Source organism: Mandrillus leucophaeus, unplaced genomic scaffold (assembly GCF_000951045.1).
Source record: "Mandrillus leucophaeus isolate KB7577 unplaced genomic scaffold, Mleu.le_1.0 Scaffold652, whole genome shotgun sequence".
NCBI lineage: Eukaryota > Metazoa > Chordata > Mammalia > Primates > Cercopithecidae > Mandrillus > Mandrillus leucophaeus.
Genome location: NW_012107053.1, coordinates 532304 through 555996, shown reverse-complemented (window position 1 = coordinate 555996; position 23693 = coordinate 532304). Strand labels below are relative to the sequence as shown.

The 23693-nt window shown below is 35.8% G+C and overlaps 1 protein-coding gene across 3 annotated transcripts in view; it reads left to right on the top strand.

Annotated features, from left to right (window-relative positions):
• The window catches only part of ME1 (malic enzyme 1, NADP(+)-dependent, cytosolic), a 226114-nt gene that overhangs the window by 175582 nt on the left and 26839 nt on the right, over positions 1–23693 (top strand). For all 3 annotated transcript variants that reach the window (XM_012001196.1, XM_012001195.1, XM_012001197.1), the window contains 2 exons: positions 11425–11534; positions 22862–22959. In XM_012001196.1, the coding sequence (XP_011856586.1) occupies positions 11425–11534; positions 22862–22959 (208 nt within the window). The remainder of the gene's footprint in view (positions 1–11424; positions 11535–22861; positions 22960–23693) is intronic.

Here is a 23693-nt window from a genome sequence, read left to right as displayed (position 1 = left end):
AAATTCATAAGAGGAATTATGGTCTAGGGTAGCAATAGCTTTAGGAAGTGCATTTTCTATATAATAAGACTTGAAAGTTTAAATTGCCTCTCTATGCATGGGCTGCAGAATAGATGTTGTGTTTGCAGGCATGAAAACATTGTTCTTGTACATCTCCATCAGAGCTCTTCAGCTGGATAGGTGCATTGTCAATAAGCAGCAATAATTTGAAAGGAATCTTATTTTTCTGAGCAGTAGGTCTCGGTAGTGGACTTAAGATATTCAGTAAACCATGCTGTAAAGAGATATGTTATCACTCAGGCTGTGTTGTGTCATTCATAGAGTACAGACAGAGTCTATTTAGCATAATTCTTAAGGGATCTATGTTTTTCAAAATGGTAAACGAGTATTGGCTTCAGATTAACGTCACCAGCTGCATTAGACCTTAACAAGGGTCCTATTCTTTGAAGCTTTGAAGCCAGGCGTTGACTTCTCCTCTCTAGCTATGAAAGCCCTAGATGGCATTCTCTTTCTACAGAAGGCTATTTTGTCTCCATTTTTAATCTGCTCTTTAATGTAACCACCTTGATTTATGAGCTTAGGTAGATCTTCTCGATAACTTGCTGCTGCTTCTACATCAGTACTTTCTGCTTCACCTTGCATGTTATGTTATGTTGTGTTATCTTATGTTATGTTATGTTATGTTATGTTATGTTATGTTATGTTATGTTATTAGAGACAACTTTTTTCCTTAAACTTCACAGATCAGACTCTGCTAGCATCAAATTTTTCTTCTGCAGTTTCCTTACCTTTCCCAGCCTTTATAGAACTGAAGAGAATTAGGGCCTTGCTATGGATTAGGCTTTGGCTTAAGGAGATGTTGTGACTGGTTTAATCTATCCAGATCACTCAAACTTCCTCCCTATCAGCAAAAAAGACTTTTTTTTTGTTTTCTTATCATTTATCTGGTCAATAGTGTAGCACTTTTAGTTTACTTCAAGAATTTTTCCTTTGCGTCCACAACTTGGCTAACTGCCTGGTACAGCAGGTCTAACTTTTGTCCTGTCTCAGCTTTCAATATTCTTTTCTCACTAAACTTAGCCATTTCAAGCTTTTGATTTAAAGAGATGTGTGACTCTTCCTTTGACTTGAACACTTAAAGGTTATTGTGGGGTGTTACTTGGCCTAATTTCAATAGTGTTGTGTCTCAGGGAATAGGGAGGTTTGGGGAGAAGCAGAGAGTCATGGGTATGGCCAGTCAGTGGAGCAGTCAGAACATATACAACATTTATTGATTAAGTTTGCCATCTTGTATGCAATTATAGTGGTAACATGAAAGATCATTGATCACAGATCAACATAACGCATATAATAATAATGCAAAAGTTTGAAATATTATGAGCATTACCAAAATGTGACAGAGACACAAAGTGAGCACATTCTGTTGGAAAAATATGGTCCCAATAGAGTTGCTCGACAAGGGTTGCCACAAATCTTCAATTTGTAAAAAAAATTGCAGTATCTTCAAAGTGCAGTAAAGCAAAGCACAATAAAATGAGATGTGCTGGTAATAAATTCTGATAAACTTATCTGAAAATATTTTGTATTCTTAGAGTATGAAATAAGATAGAAGGTATCTTACATTACAAAAAAAAGTCTACTCTACCATAAGAGGCTATTGGACTTATTTCTTCTGGATTTTTCTCTTAGATAGCAATACTCACTAGCATATATTTTTTTGGAACCTTGGGTGTTTTTTAACCTTCCTGATCATTAGTTATTGTTAAATGGTCTCTGAGGACATTTCTAGATCTAAAATTTTATGACTGTAATATTCTTCAGTAAAATAATGTACAATTCTCTTTTCTGCTGAATATGTGACCCTTAGTGTTTTGTAGAAGTTGCTGGCTTTTAGAAATAAACAGTTTGATTCAGACTAAGTGGAGAAAAAGACACAGATTTAGTGATTCAAACTACAGAAGTAAATGACATGATTGAGGTTGGAGATGAGGTATTTACTGGAACATGCATCTGAGGAGACCTTTAATTCTCTATTGTAAGTTTGCAGATGGAGTTTATAAAAGCATTTTCTAAATTTCTGCATCCCTTATATGAAGGCATTTTAGGCATAACGAATGGTACAAACTGGAAATAGAAGATAAGAATACAGTGGTATGTTGAAGCACAGATAAGTCCTTTAGAGCCAAAACTTCTCTGAGGATTTGAGCCTGTACCCACGCTGCCTTCAGCTCAGAGGCCATGATGCTCCCTCTTTCGCATATTCATCTCCCCATGTTCCACCTCTGCAGTCCATCAGGTGGCCTGTGCACGTAATTAGAAAGTCTTGCTTCACATTATTGTTATACTTGGTTGCCTATTAAAATGTAAAAATAACATGTCATTTGTCTCTTTTCATGTATGCCTCACATATTTCATGCTTTTTCTTTTCTTTTTTTTTTTTTTTTTTTGCGATGGATTCTCACTCTGTTGCCTAGGCTGGAGTGCAGTGGTGCCTTCTCAGCTCACTGCAACCTCCGCCTCCTGGGTTCACATGATTCTCCTGCCTCAGCCTCCCGAGTAGCTGGTATTACAGGCGCCCACCACCACACCTAGCTAATTTTTGTATTTTTAGTAGAGACGGGGTTTCATCAGGTTGGCCAGGCTGGTCTCGAACTCCTGACCTCAGGTGATCCATCTGCCTCGGCCTCCCAAAGTGCCGGGATTACAAGTGTGAGCCACCACACCAAGCCTGTGCTTCTTCATACTTCATGTTTTGTGCTTTATCTTCCCTAAACCAGACTCCCAACACTCTTCTTCTCAGATCTTTGTACTGTTTACCTGGAAACCCACACTTTAACAACAGGCTCCTTTACCTCCTCACTTCCTCGCTGGATGTTCCCTTTACCACCTTGCTTTCCTGAGAAATGGCTCTCTGAACATGGGAACAGGCAAAGAGTTCATGACAAAGATACCAAAAGCAATCACAACAAAAGCAAAATGTACAAATGGGATTTAATTAAACTAAAGAGCTTTTTCACAGCAAAAAAAATATATATATCTCAACAGAGTAAACAAAGAACCTACAGAATGGGAGAAAATATTTGCAAACTATGCATTTCACAAAGGTCTAATATCCAGAATCTTGAGGAACTTAAACAAATCTACAAGAAAAAAACAACCCCATTAAAAAGTAGGCAAAGGACATGAAGAGACGCTTTTCAAAAAAACATACATACAGCCAAAAAGCATATGAAAAAAAGCTCAATATCACTGATCATTAGAGAAATGCAAATCCAAACCATAATGAGATACCATGTCACACCAGTCAGAATGGCTATTATTAAAAAGTCAAAAAATAACAGATCCTGGCAACGGTGTGAAGCAAAGGAAATGCTTATACACAGCTGGTGGGAGTATAAATTAGTTCAGCCATTGTGGAAGCACTATGGAGATTCCTCAAAGAAATAAAAGCAGAAGTACCATTTGACCCAGCAATCCCATTAGTGGGTATATACCCCAAAGAACATAAATCATTTTACCACAAAGATACATGCACACATTTTTTGGCTTATTGGAGAACTATTCACAATAGCAAAGACATGGAATCAACCTAAATGCCCATCAATGATACACTGGATAAAGAAAATGTGGTACTTATACACCATGGAATGCTATGCAACCATAAAATAGAATGAGATCACATCCTTTGCAGGAACATGGATGGAGCTGGAGGCCATTATCCCTAGCAAACTAATGCAGGAACAGAAAACCAAGTACTATATGTTCTCGCTTATAGGTGGGAGCTAAAATGATGAGAGCACTTGAACACAAAGAGGGGCACAACAGACACTGGGGCCTAGTGTCCATGTGTTCTCATCTCCACCCCAGAGGCTGGAGGATCAGAGGAGGAAGAGGAGCAGAAACAGTAACGATTGTGTACTAGGCTTAGCTTCTGGGTGATAAAATAATCTGTACAACAAACCCCCATGACATGAATTTACCTATAAAACTACCTTGCACATGTACCCCTGAACCTAAAATAAAAGTTTAAAAACAACAACAACAAAATAATAAAATCACAAGGGAAAAGGTTTCACAAATTTTGGAGACAAGGAGGATTTTAAAAATTCTTTTTAGTAAAATATACTAAATAGCAACTTTAGTTATAAACGGAGCTTCGAAGTTTGTTGAATTTTAAGGAACTCAGAATCTCTTAGGTTTGCTATTTTTTTTTGAAAAGCAGAAAACACCTAAACACAATGATTCCATTTTGCTTGTGATTTTTTTTTTGTCCTTGCTATAAATGTTATGTGATTTTTGATACTATAGATACTTTTACAGAAAAAAAATACTAAATAAAAATGGTTGGAAATACCGTTTGAATTATTTATCTCTCATTCTAAAAGAAAAAAGATTCATAGTGTAACGTTTCTTCAAGTCCTTGGTATCATTTTGGAAACAGAGTTATTTCTTTGAAAGGTCAGCAGCAGAGATATAAATTTAGAAGTCATTTGTGTAAAACATGATTGTCATATCCTTAAGAATACAAGAAACTTGAGGGGATGACTATATGGGGGAAAAGAATGAATGATTATGGCTGAATCTTTATCATTTCTGCTGTCACAAAGAATAAGAAGTAACAGTAAAATATAATAAAAGGAAGGGTAAGAAAAATGAAAGGACTGTCTAAATGTTACAAAATAATACAGAAGTAAAGTAGTAGGAACAAAAGCCATATTGCTATGAAAGAAGTTAACACATCCATCTTCTTTATTGTTACCTGCAAGGAACAATTGAATTCCAGTGGTTCTTGGCCAGAGATAACTTGTGTCAACTTCAGATTACTTATTCTAGCATTCAAGACCATTCATAATCTGAAATTCAGCAACCAATACTGATCTTCTAAAGTCCTTGAAGCTAATGTTTGTCATCTCCCCAGTACAGATTTTGAGACCTCTATTCTATGATTGATTCTTTACTCCACTCTTTTCCTTATTTGAGTTCTACCAAGGCCCCATCTTAAGCCTCACCTAATTCGTGTTGTTTTCCCTCAGTGCTTTAGTGATCAGTGTGCCACTGCTTTTGTTTTTAATCTGAACCTCCTTTAAGTTATTTATTTGCATCCTTTTGTCTTCACAATGAGACTGTTTCCCAGTGAGCATTTCCAGGGCAAGATCCATGTTTCTTATTTGCTGCTTAATTCATTGAGCACTCTCAAGCTTCAATATATTATCAAAAATGAGTAATTTGGAATAAGCTATCCCTAAGGTACTCATCAGAGCTAAAGTGCACTAGATCTTGAATGTTCCATATGTAGTAAATCCTATAAAACATTTTACTATATCTCAGGAAAAATTAAAGCATACTTGGTTAACCTGGTTACAGCAAATTCTTGATCATTTATAATCAAAGAAAGATTCATGTTCTCACCAATATCTGTTTATATATTTCCTATAATAAAAGGACCTGGTATGTTGAATGCATACAAATGCTGTTTTGCTATTAATAGTTTTGTGATAAAGTTATAACACCCTTATTTTATCAGTGCAATCTTTTCAGTTGTAAATATCTACTCATTTCATTGACTTGATAACTCTGTTGGTGCTCAGTATATATAGCAGCGGGCCCTGTGGTTCAGTCCAGACCTTACCACCTATTAGCAGTATGAACTCATCCATGGCTTTTAATCTTACTGAGTTCATTTCTTTATCTGTTAAATGGATAATAACGCTGCCTTCTTCACTGGGTTGCTGACAGAATTGAGATAATCCATGTAAAGTATGAAGCCTAGTGCCTGACACACAGTGCTAGATATAGTGATTAGTCACTGTAATAAGGTATTTGTCAGATTTAACAATGCCACAAGAGCAAAATCTCTGCAGTTTCTACATGTTAATTTTATGGGTGCTATTTCTGTTAACTTTTAAAACTATTTGCACCTAGTATTTTATGTGGTATTTTGATCATAAAATAGTAGGTTCTTTTCATAGTTATGTAGAATTGAATTGGCTAACTTTTCAGTGTTCCACTACTTATAATTTTATAGTGACAAAGTGGGTTCAAATTGGAACTAACTATCCCTTACGTGGCTTTCTTTTATTATATGATGCAAGATGTTTGTATCACAAAATGAATTCAGAATGCCTGTCTCTAAATCTTTAGGAGTCAAATCAGAGTTAACTACCAGGTAGAGAAAAGTCATGAAACTAAAACTGATATATAGTTTCTAAGGGATACTTCTAAAATAAACTTTTGTAAATGATAAGGTATCCCGTACACCATTTTACTACCTATGCCTATTCCCAGATTTCACTTAAGAAACATTATAAATTTATAGCCTGACCACATTGTGTCCTAAACACTGAAGGCAAACCATATTGTAGGATTTCATTGTAACCACAGAGAAATTGTAACAAGCGCAAAACCGCAGAACCAAGTAAGTAGTAGATCCGGGAATAGAATTGAGAAGGCTCTGATTCCTCCTCACATACTGAGACCACAGGGTTCTGCTCCTTCTGAACATAATGACAGCTCATCCAATGTTTCTAGACCATCGGTATATGATACATTAGGAGCAAACCATACAGCACTCTCCAAAGGCTCACAGTCTTTACTTTCTAAAGGCCTGCTTGGAAACCAGAGAAGTAGGAGGAGTCATTACAAGCACCTCATGATTATTGACTGATATTTGTGTTTGGGGTACTTAGTTGCTATGACGAAGTTTGCTTCTCTGGTAGGTTATAAAAATGTAATTTGTAACCATAGAAATGGTTTTACCAGTTTCTAGTAACATTTTTATAATTAGTAATACAGCTAGCTAAAGTGTTTCCTTGGAGGATGAATGGCATCATACATAAAAGGAGTAGAAAAAGTTTATGTTCCCTTCAAGAATTGACCCCACTATCCCATTTTACTTTTAAATTGTTGCTTCTTTTTGTCTTTAGTGATTTACAGAGCACTGAAATGGTTGTTTTAAATATTTTGTCTTGCAATATTGTTGCTGTTTGGGGAATGAATTTGCCAACCTCTTCACTGTGTCATGCTAGAAGTAGACTTATTTTTATTACTATTTTATATGGATAAAAATTGCTTGTATTTCCCAACATTTTACCATTTTATTATACATAGACCTTTTAAACTGGTATTATTTTTGTTCTTTCTGAAATATGCCTTTTAGAAGTTTCTTTAGTAAAAGTATTTTGATTTTTATTTATCTAAAGATGTCTTAATTTTATTTATTTTTAATTTATTTTTATTATTATACTTTAAGTTCTGGGGTGCATGTGCCAAATGTGCAGGTTTGTTACGTAGGTATACATGTGCCACGGTGATTTGCTGCACCCATAAACCCATCGTCTACATTAGGTATTTCTCCTAATGTTATCCCTCCCCTAGCCCCTACCCCCAAACAGGCCCTGGTGTGTGATGTTCCCCTCCCTGTGTCCATGTGTTCTCATTGTTAACTCCTACTTATGAGTGAGAACATGCTGTGTTTGGTTTTCTCTTCTTGTAATAGTTTGCTGAGAATGATGGTTTCCAGCTTCATCCATGTCCTGGCAAAGGGTATGAACTCATCCTTTTTATGGCTGCATAGTATTCCATGGTGTATATGTGCCACATTTTCTTTATCCAGTCTATCATTGATGGGCATTTGGGTTGGTTCCAAGTCTTTGCTATTGTGAATAGTCCTAGAATAAACATACATGTGCATGTGTCTTAGTAGAATGGTTTATAATCCTTTGGTTATATACCCAGTAGTGGGATTGCTGGGTCAAATGGGATTTCTGATTCTAAATCCTTGAGGAATCGTCACACTGTCTTCCACAATGGTTGAACTAATTTACACTCCCACTAACAGTGTGAAAGCGTTCCTATTTCTCCACATCCTTTGCAGCGTCTTGTTGTTTCCTGACTTTTTAATGATCACCATTCTAACTGGCGTGAGATGGTACCTCATTGTGGTTTTGATTTACATTTCTCTAATGACCAGTGATGATGAGCTTTTTTTTCACATGTTTGCTGGCTGCATAAACCTTACTGTTGAAGAATAGCTTTGTCTAGGATGACAGTTATTTTCTCTTAGCCCTTTGAGTATATTATTTACCTGCCTGTGGCTTCTATTGTTACTATTAAATAATTTTTAAAAATCTGTAGATTTTTAAATGGCTATAGAGTACTTATGTGCCAGTCATTGCATTGAGCACTTAACGTTTATCACTTCATTTAATCCTGCTAACAACCTTATGGTAATAGGCTGTTACTATTCTCATTTTTCTGATAGGAAATCAGAGGCACAGAACAGTTAAGAATGCACAGTATGTAAGGAGGACTAGATTGATCCCAGGAGCTCTGACTCCAGAGCCTATGCTCTGTAATAAACCAGTATGACAGCCAAGTAAATACTTGTAAACCAGTATGACAGCTTGTAAACCAGTATGACAGCCAAGTAAATACTTAAAAAGAAGGATAAAAGATGGTTAACAGTACTAAATATTAAAATTACTATAAAGCTATAGGAATTAAAGCAGGGAGGTATTCTTTTCTTTATAGATTAGTAAGATAATCATTACTGTTAGACTATATTACTGAGCAGTACCGATGTGGTATACCTGTGTGCCTGTGTCCTCATCTATTAGATGAGAATAATAATAGTATTTACTTCATAGAGTGGTTGTGAAGAGTAAGTGTGCATGTGTAATATCTTATAAAGGAAAACGTATTTGTTGTCATCAGCAGTAGTAGAATAAAATAAGAAAGCACAGAAACAGACCCTACTATGTATCAGAATATAGTATCTAAATATAGGTGATGAGGAGAAGGATGGACTGTTAAATAAATGGTGCTGGCATAGTTGGGTGATTATACAGAAAACAGAAATTTTGGTATAGCTTGCTTTTTTAAAATCTATGGCCTAACAGTAAAAGTATACCAGATTTAGAGGTTAACTATTTTCTAAATCTATAATATAATTAGAAGAAATTTTTCATTAATAGTTAAATAAATATATGTAGAGGAGACTGTTGTAAGCATTTCATCAAAGGAGAAACCATAAATAAAAGGATTGAAAGATCTAACCACATAAAAATTTAAAATTTATTTGTGAAAACAATTAGGAACACTGTCTAAATAATTAATGGTACAGTGTACTACATTAGAAAAACTATTTGCAACATATGTAACAGAAGGTACTATTCTTATGAAATAACAAAGAAAACAACTATAACAATAGAAAAATGAGGGGATTTAGGATCTCCTTCAAACATTTATCATTTCTTTATGTTGGGAACATTCTGAATCTTCTCTTCCAGCTATTTTGAAATATACCTGATTTTATCATTACATATTGATGCATGTATCAAAACGTCGTATGTACCCAACAGATATGTACAACTATTATGTATCCATAATAATTAAAAATTTCAAAGATAGCAGTTTAATTAGAAAAGGAAAATCAAAGAAAGTGATGCTGCTTAAAGACATAACCTAAAATAAGAAATGTGTTTTTATACCAGCACCAAAGATGGATAAAAGAAGCTAGTGACTCTAGACTTTTATGGGCATAATAAAGTAATAAAAATGAAAAAAAAAATAGAAAAATGAACAAATGAACATACAATCTTCCAGAAAGAATTACAAATGACGAATAGACAGATAAAGATGCTAGGCTACACTAGTAATAAAAAGAAATAAATAAAAAGTTAATACCAGCTTTCACCTATGACTTTTATAGTAATTTAGAAAGATAGTCTACCCAGGATAAATATATAATTATATATAAATTAACATAATTGAAGGGAAATAACAGACTTACAGAGTTTTTTTTTTTTTATTGTATCAGAAGAAAAAGAGAGAAAACTCATCTGCCTTGTGATATCAAGGGGTAGTGGTTTGAGACTGTCCTTGAATTAGAATGTTGACAAGAAGTGAGAAATGAGTGCAAGGTTTAACATTCTCTGTTATGAGACGTTTGACATCAGGGGGAAGAAGCATAAGTAACTATAGCTTTGATTTTGTCATAGTCAAGGGAGGTGGTTTTAAAATCAGGTAGTCCTGAAAATGCTTGGGGACAGGAAAGGACCAGTGGTAAAGGAGAAATTGGAGTTGTTAGTATAGAGAGGTGCAGTTGATTCAGTAAGGTCCATAGGGAGATTCAAAACAAGGAAGCAAAAATCCTTCTCACAAGTTGAGGAAGAAAATAGAAATAAAAGTACAAAATATTTTAATGTAGGGGGAAACTGAGAAGGTTAATATTATTCTCTCTAGCATTGATCTTAGTGACGTAGTGACTGGTAAGAGACTTGGGAGAACAGGAGAATGAAAGAAGGTTTGTGAAAGCTGCTGCTGTGGTCTAATCATTACTATTACACGTTAAGTTGTGTATGTTGAAATGTAGTTGCCATTGTGAAAGTATTAAGAGATGGGGCCTTTTGAGAAGTGATTAAGCCATGAGGCCCCATCCTTCATGAATGTTTTATCAGTGCCGTTATAAAAGAGACTGAAGAAAGCATGTTTACCCCTTCTCCCATGCAAAGATGTAACAAAAAGGCACTATCCATGGGAAAAAGACCCTCACCAGACACGGAATCTGCTGACACCTTAATCCGGGCTGAGGTATTTTGTGATTGCACCTGCTTTGGAGATTGTGTTGTGGACCAGTAACAGATGAAAACAAATATTTCAGGATATTATTGAGATCCTGGCTGAGATTCAATAGCATTGATTTATGTGCTATCTTAATAGAAAAGGAGATTCGGAATGATGGAGAACAAGGGGACAAGGGTGTCTAAGGAGACAGCCAATACACTATTTCGATAACTGTCTTTGCATACAGAGATGAAGCTAGATGGGAGAAATGGAAGGGCCACAATGAAGATCTGACTGTATCTTTCACTACACCCTTACGTTTACTACCACGTTATAGCCAAACAGGGCTTTTAAACCATTTTTTGAAACACTTTTTCTTTTTTATCTTTCACCTCAGTTATTTTGCTTCTGTTTTTCCTCAGCTTATAAAACCCTACATCTCTACTTTTGAAATTATAACTATTCATTAAAACTCAGTTCATTGGTTGCTTTGTCTTTGATCACAGCCAGAAGTGGTATCTGTCCTCGGAACACCTATCATTCCTTGTTTATACCACTTTTATATTACTTTTTATTTACTTCAAACATTTTTGTTTCTACTAAAAGTTAAATTCCTTAAGGAAAGGGAACATATTTTGGTCATTTTGTGTTATTTCACGGTGCCAACACAATGCCTTTTCTGTAGTAAGCATGTAGTAAATATTTGTTGAACAGATATTATATTACATATTTATACGTAAACAGCAAGACAGAACCTTTAAAAGGAAATATGTTTTCCTATTTCTATGGGCTAATTTTAAAAGTTTATTTTTAAATAGCATTTTATTAGCCTCTTCTAATATGAATGTTTGTGTCCCGTAGGTACGGCATGAATTGCCTTATTCAGTTTGAAGACTTTGCCAATGTGAATGCGTTTCGTCTCCTGAACAAGTATCGAAACCAGTATTGCACATTCAATGATGATATTCAAGGTAACAACATTTTCACTGCATATGGATCAATAACATGTCAGAAATTAGTTCATAATTTTAATAATGATTCAAATTCAATCAATATATGCTGAGTACCTTTCAAATTCCAGGAAGTATGCTTGCTGATGTCATGTACTATTTCTCATCTAGTTGCATATATTTGAGAAAAGTACTCTCTGACTCTATAATATACCATATTATCCATTAGCTAGAAAATAAGCTCCAAGAAATCTGACAAAATCCCTGGTGATTATGGCTAAACAAAGAATGAAATGTATGAGACCATATTATTTATTGTTTAAAAATAAAAGTGAATATACTTCTCTCTTCAGACTATCTTAGGCACAATTTTTATGCTTTACCCCAGCAGGAGCTGCATTTTACTATTTATCTTTGATTGTAGATGCTTGGCTACCTGCTTTTGTCTAAGCTGCCAAATTTTTTCCTCTTTAAGTTCTAGTTTTTTAATCCTCTCCAGATCCATGCAGAGCCCACCCCCAATACACGTCTTATTATGAGACTCTTAGGGATTCTGTTTCATTATTGGAAGGTAGGGGGAAAGCACAGGTAGATGTGCTGAGGAGAAATACCATAAAGAGTTTTTGCAACTTGAAATAAGATTGCAAATGGCTTCCATTTCACTAATTCCAATGAATGTTTTTCAGTGTTTATCTTACTTGAATTTTCAGCAGCATTCCACATTGTTGACTCACCTTGTTTCTTGAAATACTCTTTTTTGTTGGCTTCCATGTCACGGCATTCTGCTGATTTCTTCTTACCTCTTTGGCTGTTTGCCTTTCCTTTTTCCTCTGCAAGTTCATCCTTTCCTGTCTAGCTATTAAATGACCTGCTCAGTGCCAGGTCCTTTTCTTTGTGTTCTGCTCTATGTTCTTAGGTATATACTCCAAGTCCACACATTCAGTTAGCAAATTTATATTGCCAGTCCAGACTTCTTTGTATTCCAGGTCTATGTACCCATGTCTTTATTTAAAATCTCCTCTTAGGCACCTGCAATCCCAACACTTTGGGAGGCCAAGTCAGGCAGATCGCTTGAGCATAGGAGTTCGAGACCATCCTGGGCAACATGGCAAAACTCTGTCTCTGCAAGAAAATATAAAAATTAGCCTGGCATGATGGTGTGTGCCTGTAGTCCCAGCTACTCAGGAGGCTGAGGTGGGAAGGATTGGGTCCCTTGAGCCCAGGAGGTCGAAGCTGCAGTAAGCCATGCTCATGCCACTGCACTCCAGCCTGTGTGACAGAGCGAGGCCCTGTCTCAAACAACAACAGCAGCAGCAGCAGCAATAACAACAAAACTCCTGTTGGATATCTCAGTTATCTCATACTTAACTACTCCCAAATCAAACTCTTATTTCCTCACCAAACCTGACCTTCATCCAGTGTTCTCATTTTCAGTGAATTGCTGATAGCTCCCTCTTCAGCTTTCCCGCCAAATACAGTCTGTCACTAAACCTTTCTCATTTCCTGTCATCAAAATCTGTGTTTTTCGTAGAGTTCTCCTTATCACCCTAGTGTAGATTACTATCATCTAAGTAATCTATCCACATTTACTCTTGCTTCCCTTTCTTATATGTTTTCTGCATAATATCTCTACAGTTTGTCAGATATAGATCTAAGTGCTGAGGTTTTTGTGGTGAACAGAGATAGTTTTCTTTTTGCTATAGAAATCTGATCTTATTATTTCTTCCTCAAAATAATTTGATGGATTTTCATTGTACTTAGGATGATGGGTTTTCATTGTACTTAGGATAAAGATGAAAATCCTGAATGTGGTCAAAATGCGTGGTCTGACCCCTGTTTCTCTCTTCAGCCATTCTAGCCACACATCCCTTCTCAGGTCCTGAAATGATCTAAAGAATTAAACATGAAGGAGTTGGGAGAGTTGAACTAAGGAGTTGGTAGGTTGGCTCGGGTAGGTTTGCATTTGGAAAGATTACACTATCTTCAGTCTAGAGAACAGGACTGAATTGGAGAACAGGACTGAATTTGAAGGCTATTGCTGAAATCCATGATGATGGCATCTTGCTCTAAGAAAGTGCTAATGAATTTAGAAGTAGACAGATAATTAGTTGTTGATAGTGAAGGTGAAGAAGGATCCAAGGATGGAGCCTAGGCTTTTGCCTTGAAGAACTAGAAGAATGGCAGGGCAGAAACTGAAATGGATAAAGTAGGAAACACTCTTACATGTAGATGTTAAGAGCATGGACTATAGAGTCATACTGATTTGCTTCGCCCTTTACTAGCTATGAACTTTGACCAATCTACATAACTTCTCTGAGTTTAATTTCTTACCTGTGGCAGAAAGTTACATAACAGCTTCTATTTTTTTCTTTGAAACAATAGATCAGAAGTTTGAGGAAAACAAAAAATATATGTAATAGTCTCCAATTTTTCTTTGAAATAACAGGATTGGAAGTTTGAGGAAAATTTAAAAAAAAAAAACAGATCTGAAAGAACTATTGTAGAGAACTAGAGAGCCAACGGATTATGAAACATAAAAGGATTCAGTCAGCGGACACTGCAGATTTAGTTGAAATTAATATCATAAATGTATCATGATGCTGGCTGAGCAGCTTGAGTTCAACAGTTCAGGAAGAGGCAAGGCCACAGTGAACAGCTGGATTCATCTATGTTAGATATTTTATTGTATTTGTGCAAAGAAAGGACAATGGGATAAGAGCTAAGATTAAAGTGATGACCATGACACTAAGCTGGATAGAGAAGGAAGTGAAGATAAAAAGACTGTTAGATGGGGGAAAGGCCTTGACATTCCAGTAGGGTTGAAGCATGGGTATAATAAAGATGATTGAATAAGAGACCTGGGAAGATAGGAGACTGTAGATCACGAGTAAAGTATTCTAATGTAGTACTTTCAAGGATTGGTTCTGAGTGATGGCAAGCACCAAGATGAAATTTAGAAGGAAGTCGGCCAAAGTGGAATAAAGGTGAATGCTACTGGAAATGAGATGATCAAAGAAAATTTAAATGTAAAATGGGGATGATAATGTTTCTCTCATGGAGTTTACATTGCAGACAAAATAATTATTTATAGAAATATCCTATAAACTGAAAGGTACTTTATAAATAATAATTTTTAGGCCAGGCACAGTGGCTCACACCTGTAATCCCAGCACTTTGGGAGGCCAAGGCGGGCGGATCACGAAGTCAGGAGTTCGAGACCAGCCTGGCCAATATGGTGAAGCCTCGTCTCTACTAAAAACACAAAAATTAGCAGGGCATGGTGGTGCATACCTGTAGTCCCAGCTACTAGGAAGGCTGAGGCAGAAGAATCACTAGAACCCGGGAGGCAGAGGTTTCAGTAAGCCAAGATCATGCTTTGCAGTGTAGCCTGGGCAATAGAGTGAGACTCCATCTCAAAAAAAAAAAGAAAAAGAAAAAAGAAAAAATATATACATAAAATAATTTTTTAAATTCACTGTGCTTAAATATTTAGTATTGCAGCTATATACATTTAACGACTTTAAAAATCCTGAGTCTTTATTTCTTTTGAGATACATGAAAGTAATTGGTGAAATCTTTCTTTTCCCCAAATTCTTTGTGATGTTAATAACATTGTTCCTTCAGTGCCAACTTTCGTGACAAAACCTGCTTAAGTTATATAAACTGTATTTTATTCTTTTTTTATTAAATTTCTTTTTGAGTATTTATAAAAAGTGGATATCTATAGGATTTCAGAAATGGAATAATCTGGAAATTTCCAGGTGTTAAGAATTGTGAGCTATAGAAAGACAGCCTGATTTTAATGTTATTTGCATTAGTCTATTTTCACACTGCTACAGAGAATTTTCCTGAGACTGGGTAATTTATATAAAGGAAAGAGGTTTAATTGACTCACACTTCTTATGGCTGGGGAGGCCTCAGGAAACTTACAATCATGGTAGAAGGCAAAGGGGAAGCAAGCACCTTCTTCACAAGGCAACATGAGAGAAGGAAGAACTTCCAACCACTTATAAAACCATTAGGTCTCCTGAGAACTCACTATCACAAGAACAGCATGGGTGAAACCGCACCCATGATCCAATCACCTCCCTCCTTCAACACATGGGGACTACAGGTCCCTCCCTCAACATGTGGAGATTACAACTCAAGATGAGATTTGGGTGGGGATACAGAGCCAAACCGTATCAGTATTGCATACTAACTTGAAGATACCATGTATAGTAATGATAAAGTGCCTTTGGTACTACAAATACATGCTTTGTAGACCAGTGTTTTTAAGTCACTTGTCAATTCATTTTGCAGTGTTCTCTAAAACAGCCGCCGGTAAACTGTTGAACAAAACTATAGAATTCCTTTAATATTGTATATCTTCTGATTTTGTGGGTCTCATGTAAATGTCCATACAAAGTTAAAGACCAGTATTAAATAATTTCAAATCATCATGCAGAGTTAATAGGAAACAGAGTTCAGTTTAAGAAAACGAATGCTAAATTCAAATTATCAAACAAAACAAGCAATTAGGGTCAGGATTTCTATCCATCAAGGCCAGGAATTTAGAGGTCAGGCTCTGGGGTACATCAGAATTAAAGTCTGGAGCACAGGATATCAGAAGCAGGAGCCAAGCCTAGGTCAAGATCCGTGCATGAAGGAGCCCTGAGGATCCATAGCAGAATATTCCCCCCAAGCAGTTCACCACAGTAGAGGCGTTAAATAACTAGTTTTTCACCATGACTAATTTGGCCTAAAATATAATCTGCACATATAGAGTCTATTTATTTCCATATATGGATTTTAAACTATTACTGCCTTAGGAAACAAAAAGATAAGTTTGAGAAAAATACGTCTAATCTGTGACTAGAGAAAACCTTTGGCAAGTTATTGGGGTTCTGACTAGAAGTGACCAAACCATTTTGTGAGTGTCATATAAAATTGTGCCTTTATGACACATTTTCTCTGTATGGTTCTTTTTTACCTTTTTAACCTTATATTCTTACCATTATGCCCACAGATGTAAATACTTTCCTCTCTGCAGGCACAGAAATTGCATTCCAGCGCCAACAAAAATAATTATCTAACCATTACAGCCTTACCATGTAAATAAGTGTGTTTACACTGGACCCTTGGGTGGACTCTTTTCTTTCTTTTTTTTTTTTTTTTAAACAGATGTGTTATTTAAAGATATGATTTATGAAAAGTATTTGATGAAAATTACATATACTTAGAATTCTACTAAGTTACTTATCTAAAATAACTTTAATAATATAGATTTTGGTTCAAAATGTATTTTAGATATGAATGCATTCTCATTATAAATTATTTTAAACTGGAAAAAATGCACAAATTGAATCTATTAAGAAACTGGCCATGTAATTATATAATCTGAAGACAATCAGAATTCAGCAAATTCAGACTGAAAAAAATAAGGTTTCAAGCTCTAGTCATTTAAAGTAAGTTAAAAAAGAAATTTTTCTTTTCATAATAGCCTCTGGAATGGCTACTCTGTAACATGACACTCTAAATATTGCACATAGAAATTTTTGCCATAATAAACTAGTTTGACAGTATTTTTAAAAAATACATTTAATATATTAGGCTACATTGTTGTAAATATAGTGAAATCTTATACTGAATGCTTTGATAATTGAAAAGATCAAAATCAGAAAAGAATGCCATGGCCAGTAAACATATTTTTGGAGTTTAGCCTTACTACTAAGTTTTTAAAAATTTATTAAACAGCAAGTGAGAAACTGATTTTCTGTAACTTCAACCTCTATCTCTCTATTGCCTTCTTCCCCTTAGTCTATGACCATAGACCATATTTAAATTGCTTTAAGTCTCAAAATTATTGCCTCAATTCTAATTTCTTCCCTCCCGCAACCCGTGTCCTTCTTCCCTTAAAAACTTAAAAATAAGATATTTCCTTCAACTTTGTTTCCCTCCCACCCCATCTCCATCCTCACCCCATTCTTCCTTTTCTTATCTAAGCTTCTCCAAGGAGTACTCCACACCTGCTCCCCCTGTTCTTCACCTTTTATTTCTTCCTCAGAATACTGCCATACATCCTCAGCCCTAACATGCATGCCACTAAAAACAGCTCTCTGATAGGTCACAAGTGATGTGATTGCAAGATCCAATAGCAATTTTTCACTTCCTTTCTTGATTGACCTTTGTTCTTTGTCACTACTTCTCTCTGTTTTCAGGTAACTCTATGCTCTCTTACTTTCTCTTACCTCTTTGACCATTTTTTTTCTGTCATCTTCCCCATATCACATTTTTCTGCCCTCTCTTCCTTAAATGTCCATGTTCATTTAGGTTCTGTCCTTTAGTCACTCACTCTGAATAATGTTATCATTCCTCATGACCTCAATGCAACTACGTTTTAAAATACTAAATATTTATCTGTGGTGCAGGTTATATGTAACTATTTCTTGATATTGCCACCAGAGTAACACATAACAGGAAGCACAAGCTTTGTGCAAAAGCTCAAAATTGAACCTCCTAAATCGTTTACATACCCCCAGCCTCAAATCTCTCAAACCCATCACCCACCACTATTCGCTGAACCATCTGCTACCTATAATATAATTATATATAGCCATATATACCTATAGGTACTATTAGTATATAGTAGAAGGCCCTACATGATCTGACCCCAAAACTTCTCTAGCCTCATATGACTTTGCATTCTAATAATTTGTGTTTGCTTCAGCAGCACTGCACTACTCACAGTTTCACATGTGTTTTATGTTCTCTCTCCTTTTATGTTTTGGAAGGCTGGTTATACAGATGGAGCTTGTATTCTGAATCTTTACTGTAAGGTGACTTGGTTGGGCCATTTCCTTAGGTAATCCTCCTTTTCAGTCTCTTTGGATTCTTTCTCTTACACTGCTGAGATTCCACAGAAAAGATTTTTCCAATCTCTCTCCTGATACTACCTTTCTGCCAGTGTTCTTTCAGTTAAGTAGAAGACTGGAGGGTCTCTGTATTGAGTATGTAAACTTTCAATTAATCTTGTTTCCAATATGGCATCCTTGTCCTCAATTATGCCTGGTGTCTTATATTCCAGTGACCCTTTCCAGAAAATGAGCCTCAAGCTTTCTTTCAAACTTCCAGAGTGTGGGGAAATTGGCTATCTTCTAGAAGGAGAGGGAAGCAGATCTGGGTTTTAACTGATATATATATATCAGTTAAATATATATATGTGATATATATATATATATAATTATTTTTTTTAAATTTTGAGACAGTATCTTTTTCTGTTGCCCAGGCTGGAGTGCAGCAGTGCAGTCATAGCTCACTGCAGCCTCAAACTCTTGGGTTCAAGTGATCCTACTGCCTCAGCCTCCCAGGTAGCTAGGAATTCAGGCATGGACCGTCACACCCAGCTAATTTTTTAAAAAGGTTTTTTGAGGGTAGAGATGGGTCTCTCTATGTTGCCCAGGCTGATCTCAAACTCCTGGATTCAAGCAATCCTCCTGCCTTGGCCTCCCTAAGTCCTGAGGTTACAGGGCATAAACCTCTGCTCCCCAGCCTTCTTAGCAGATTTTTGACCAGCTTCCTATTTTTCACCCTCTCCTTTAAACCACTTCCAGAGGCATTTGGTGCTGCCTATACCTGGGTTCTTGAGAGTTTTGCTGTATCAGTCTGGCCACTTATTCCCCACTGCTGGCCAACAATTCACCTTTCTCAAGTCTGCTAAGTCAGTTTGCCATTTGCTCATTTAGAAGCCTGATAGCTTCTAAAATGTTGTTGCTACCCTTTTCTCTTAGTCTTTTTAATTTTTTTTCTTTTCAAAAAAGCAGTTTTCTATTGTTTTAGTAGAGTTTTTTGGGTAAAGGAATACTAATTGTGTGTTCAATCTTCCATTTTTCACAGGGAGTCATCCCTGCCTCCATGTCTTTGCATATGCTTTTCCTACTCATTGTGTCCTCCTGTCTGAGGTTCTGAAACTCTTACATTAATCTTTCAATACTGTGTTCAGGGAGTATGCACTCTCAATGCCTTGACCTTTGCCGAAATTCACCCCTCCCCCTGCTACTTCTAGTTCTTGTATTTTACCCAATCTATTTAGTAGCACACGAGGATTATAATTATTTGATTACATATTGATTTTCCCTACTAAATAGATATGTAATTTTTTTTTTTTTTTTTTTTTGACACGGAGTCTGGCTCTGTCTCCCAGGCTGGAGTGCAGTGGAGCAATCTGGGCTCACTGCAAGCTCCGCCTCCTGGGTTCACGCCATTCTTCTGCCTCAGCCTCCCATGTAACTGGGACTACAGGTGCCCGCCACCACGCCCGGCTAATTTTGTTTTGTATTTTTAGTAGAGATGGGGTTTCATCATGTTAGCCAGGATGGCTCGATCTCCTGGCCTCGTGATCCACCCGTCTCAGCCTCCCAAAGTGCTGGGATTACAGGCGTGAGCCACCGTGCCCGGCCTTATATATGTAATTTTAACTGGATTTCACAAATTATTGCATTAGTAGAGGCTATTCTTTGATAAAAGGTGAGACTTTTATTTAACAACCATATGTTGTTATGTTTATGTTTATGTTAAAGTTGTGTTTCTAAAATGTTAAGAAAGATTCGATCTGTTTAGTATCTTGCTAACAGGGTTAAGTCCTCTTTAAAACTGATAGTACAGGTGGGGCTCGGTGGCTCACGCCTGTAATCCCAGCACTTTGGGAGGCTGAGGTGGGCAGATCACCTGAGGTCAGGGGTGTGAGACCAGCCTGGCCAACATGGCAAAATGCTGTCTCTACTAAAAATACAAAAGTTAGCTAGGCATGGTGGTGGTCACCTGTAATCCTAGCTACTCGGGCAGCTGAGGCAGAAGAATCGCTTGAATCTAGGAGGCAGAGGCTGCAGTGAGCCAAGATCGTGCCACTGCACTACAGCATGGGCGACAGAGCGAGAGACGCCGGCTCAAAATAAAAATAAATAAATAAATAAAACTGATAGTACGAAGATAAACCTAAGCACACATTCTGTCTGATTTATAAAGAGCTTAGTTTTAAATCCTAAAGTAAAAGTTATTATGGAATAATTTATTGTAAAAATTTACAGTTTTATTAAATTTCAGTTTTCTACATGTATTCCCTTCTCTGCAATGAAATTTAAATCAAGGTAGTACCAGGCCATGTACAAGAATCATGTTCAAGTTAAATTTTTGATAGTGCTAAAAATATCTTTCTGATTTTATTAATTCTATAAATGGAAGATTAGTGTTTACATTATTTTCTCAGGAAATATGAAATACATCTTTAGGCTGGGTGCGGTGGCTCATGCCTGTAATCTCAGCACTTTGGGAGGCCGAGGCAGGCAGATCACGAGGTCAGGAGATCGAGACCATCCTGGCTAACATGGTGAAACCCCGACTCTACTAAAAATACAAAAAATTAGCTGGACGTGGTGGCGGGCGCCTGTAGTCCCAGCTACTCGGGAGGCTGAGGCAAGAGAATGGCATGAACTCGGGAGGTGGAGCTTGCAGTGAGCAGAGATGGTGTCACTGCACTCCAGTCTGGACGACAGAGCAAGACCCTGTCTCAAAAAAAAAAAAAAAAATTGAAATATATCTTTAAATATAATGTGTGAACTTAACACATTTTGAGTTTTGAGTGATCTAGCATAACCATATGAAAATAAGGCACCAAATAGTTAGGATATTTTAGATTATTTTGTGTCTGACTGTAAATGTCCAATTCTATGTAAATAAAAATAATAATACAAATACAGTGGCTGCTGATGATGCTTCAACTTTGATGCTTCAACTGGTTAAATCTTATAGAAACTCTTAAAATCATAGAATCTCACAGTTGGAAGAGAGCTTAGAGTTCCTCAGATCCAAACTTCTGGCCAGTTTACTTCAAAAGAACCCAAGACAGAGATAGCTTGAGCTACTATTTCTGAATAACTTCTTATTTAGTAAGTGGATAGCTATACCTCTCTTTCTAATTTAAATTCTCTTTCATCTGTTTTATTACTCTAGTGAATATATCTTGCATGGGGAAAATATTCTAATCATGTCATGATATATTCTCTACATACACTAGCCATATTTTTGCATAGATTTCACTTTAAATAATGTATAGAAGTGTGACTTTTTCATAATATATGACTTAGCACAGTTCATAATTATTGCAGTAGTGACTCTAAATTGCATGCATTTTATTTTTGTAGTACACATTGTGATCCTAAATAAAAGACACATATGGGATAAACAGGCCTTTAACAGTTATTATTTATTGTGTTCTTATTTATGACTACCTAATTATGCAAGAAAGAAAGATTGAATAGAACAAATTTACTGATAGTGAAATGTTGAATATCTTTGATACTTGACATCCTTAATGCTTCATCATTGTGTCACTCATCAAACCTAGTCTAATCTTTGTTTTAACCATAATGTTAAATAAGGGTATTTAATGTTTAGCTAGGCTTTACTACCCAGCTGAGTGATGTAGGAAACATTGTAAGTAGAACATTAACTTAGAGGAGTAAAGTATAGATACAGCTGGAAAGTGCCGCAAGAAGTTGCTGCTTTATTTCAGGCATAAGCCATAAAGAAGTTGATCTGTGTAATTACACTCAAAGCAAGAGAACTGCTCTGTGATCTGTGAATGCTTATATGGTAAAGTAATATAATTGGAACTGGTGAAGTTTTTATGCCTATGAGACATGATGAGGAAAATACAATTTTTATCTTAAAGAAATTAGTTTTGTCTAGCACCTTTGGGATCCACAGTGATTGCCATAGGTAAAAAGTCTATTAAATAATGCAATATAATTAGATTTTAATTGCTATTAACATTAAATTCCAAATGTATCAAAAATATGAGCACCAATACCATCATCAGCAATAATTTACTATGTGCCTTCTGTGTGTGAAGGGGATAAATAGATTTCAAAACCTCAAGAGTAATTACATGGCAGAATCTAATAGCACGTATTACTCTTTTATATCATAAAGTAAAACTACTTTACATATGAGGAAACTATCTATTTGATGTATACAGTAATTTCTCTAAATTCTTTCAGCTAGTCAGTGGGTTGTTGAACTGGAATCTGAAGAATCCAGATCCCATCCTTTCATTGATTATGTCACTAAGATAAGTCACAGAATCTTCTTTTAGGGAAGTTTTCAAGAATAGTAGTAAGCTGCTATCTTAAAACATTGATGTCAGTAGCCTGAGAATTTTACCTCATATGCAAGCATGGGATAAGACAAACACAGGTTTCTCTTCTGTACCAGTTAACCTGTTTTATGATTATTTCAAGATGTGAATAAAAGCTTGGAAATTGGCAGAATCTGTTTGAGGATTACTCAAGGATATTTATAACTTGTTTCAGGAACAGCATCTGTTGCAGTTGCAGGTCTCCTTGCAGCTCTTCGAATAACCAAGAACAAACTGTCTGATCAAACAATACTATTCCAAGGAGCTGGAGAGGTATTTGCCTTGTATAATACTTATGTTCTCCTAAACTAACATATAATTAGTGTTAATTGCTCATTAACTCAAGATTTGAAGTATTCTTTCAAACTTTTAGTATGTTATGACTGTAGGCTTTATGGAAGATTCCCAAATTAAGTATTGAGACATATTAATCATTCATAGGATAATTTAGTACAGAAGTATTGAGATATTTTTCACAGTTTTAAATTTGTAGTATTATCAAATGTTGCCATAGGTATTTGTTATGCATATCTAAGGTGCTATACAGGAAAAGTTTCCAGTGTATGTGTATATATACAAGCCTTTAAGTATTTAAGCTGGTTTATCTGATACTGGCTTTTAGAATACTCCAGTGTTACAAATACAAATTTTTAAAATTTGACTCACAATTCAGTGTGTACATATGTAACTACATATGTGGTTTTAAGCAAAAATATTTCGAATTAGGGATTTATAGTACATTATTACTGTTCACATGCAAAAATCCCAAAATATTTTAAATTGTCGGAAAGAGACTGCAGCAAAGACAAAATTATGCTTTGTTATTATTTGCTTAATTTAATAATCTGAAAGAAGAAAACTAGACTCCTATAATAATAATAATACACCACCAAAATAGAAATTAAAATATTAGTTGAGTTTGAGTTTCTTAAGGGAAAACTGCCAAAATCTCTTTAGAATTATAGAATGTAAGTAATAGAGAAATATTTTGTGGCTGTGTATATATA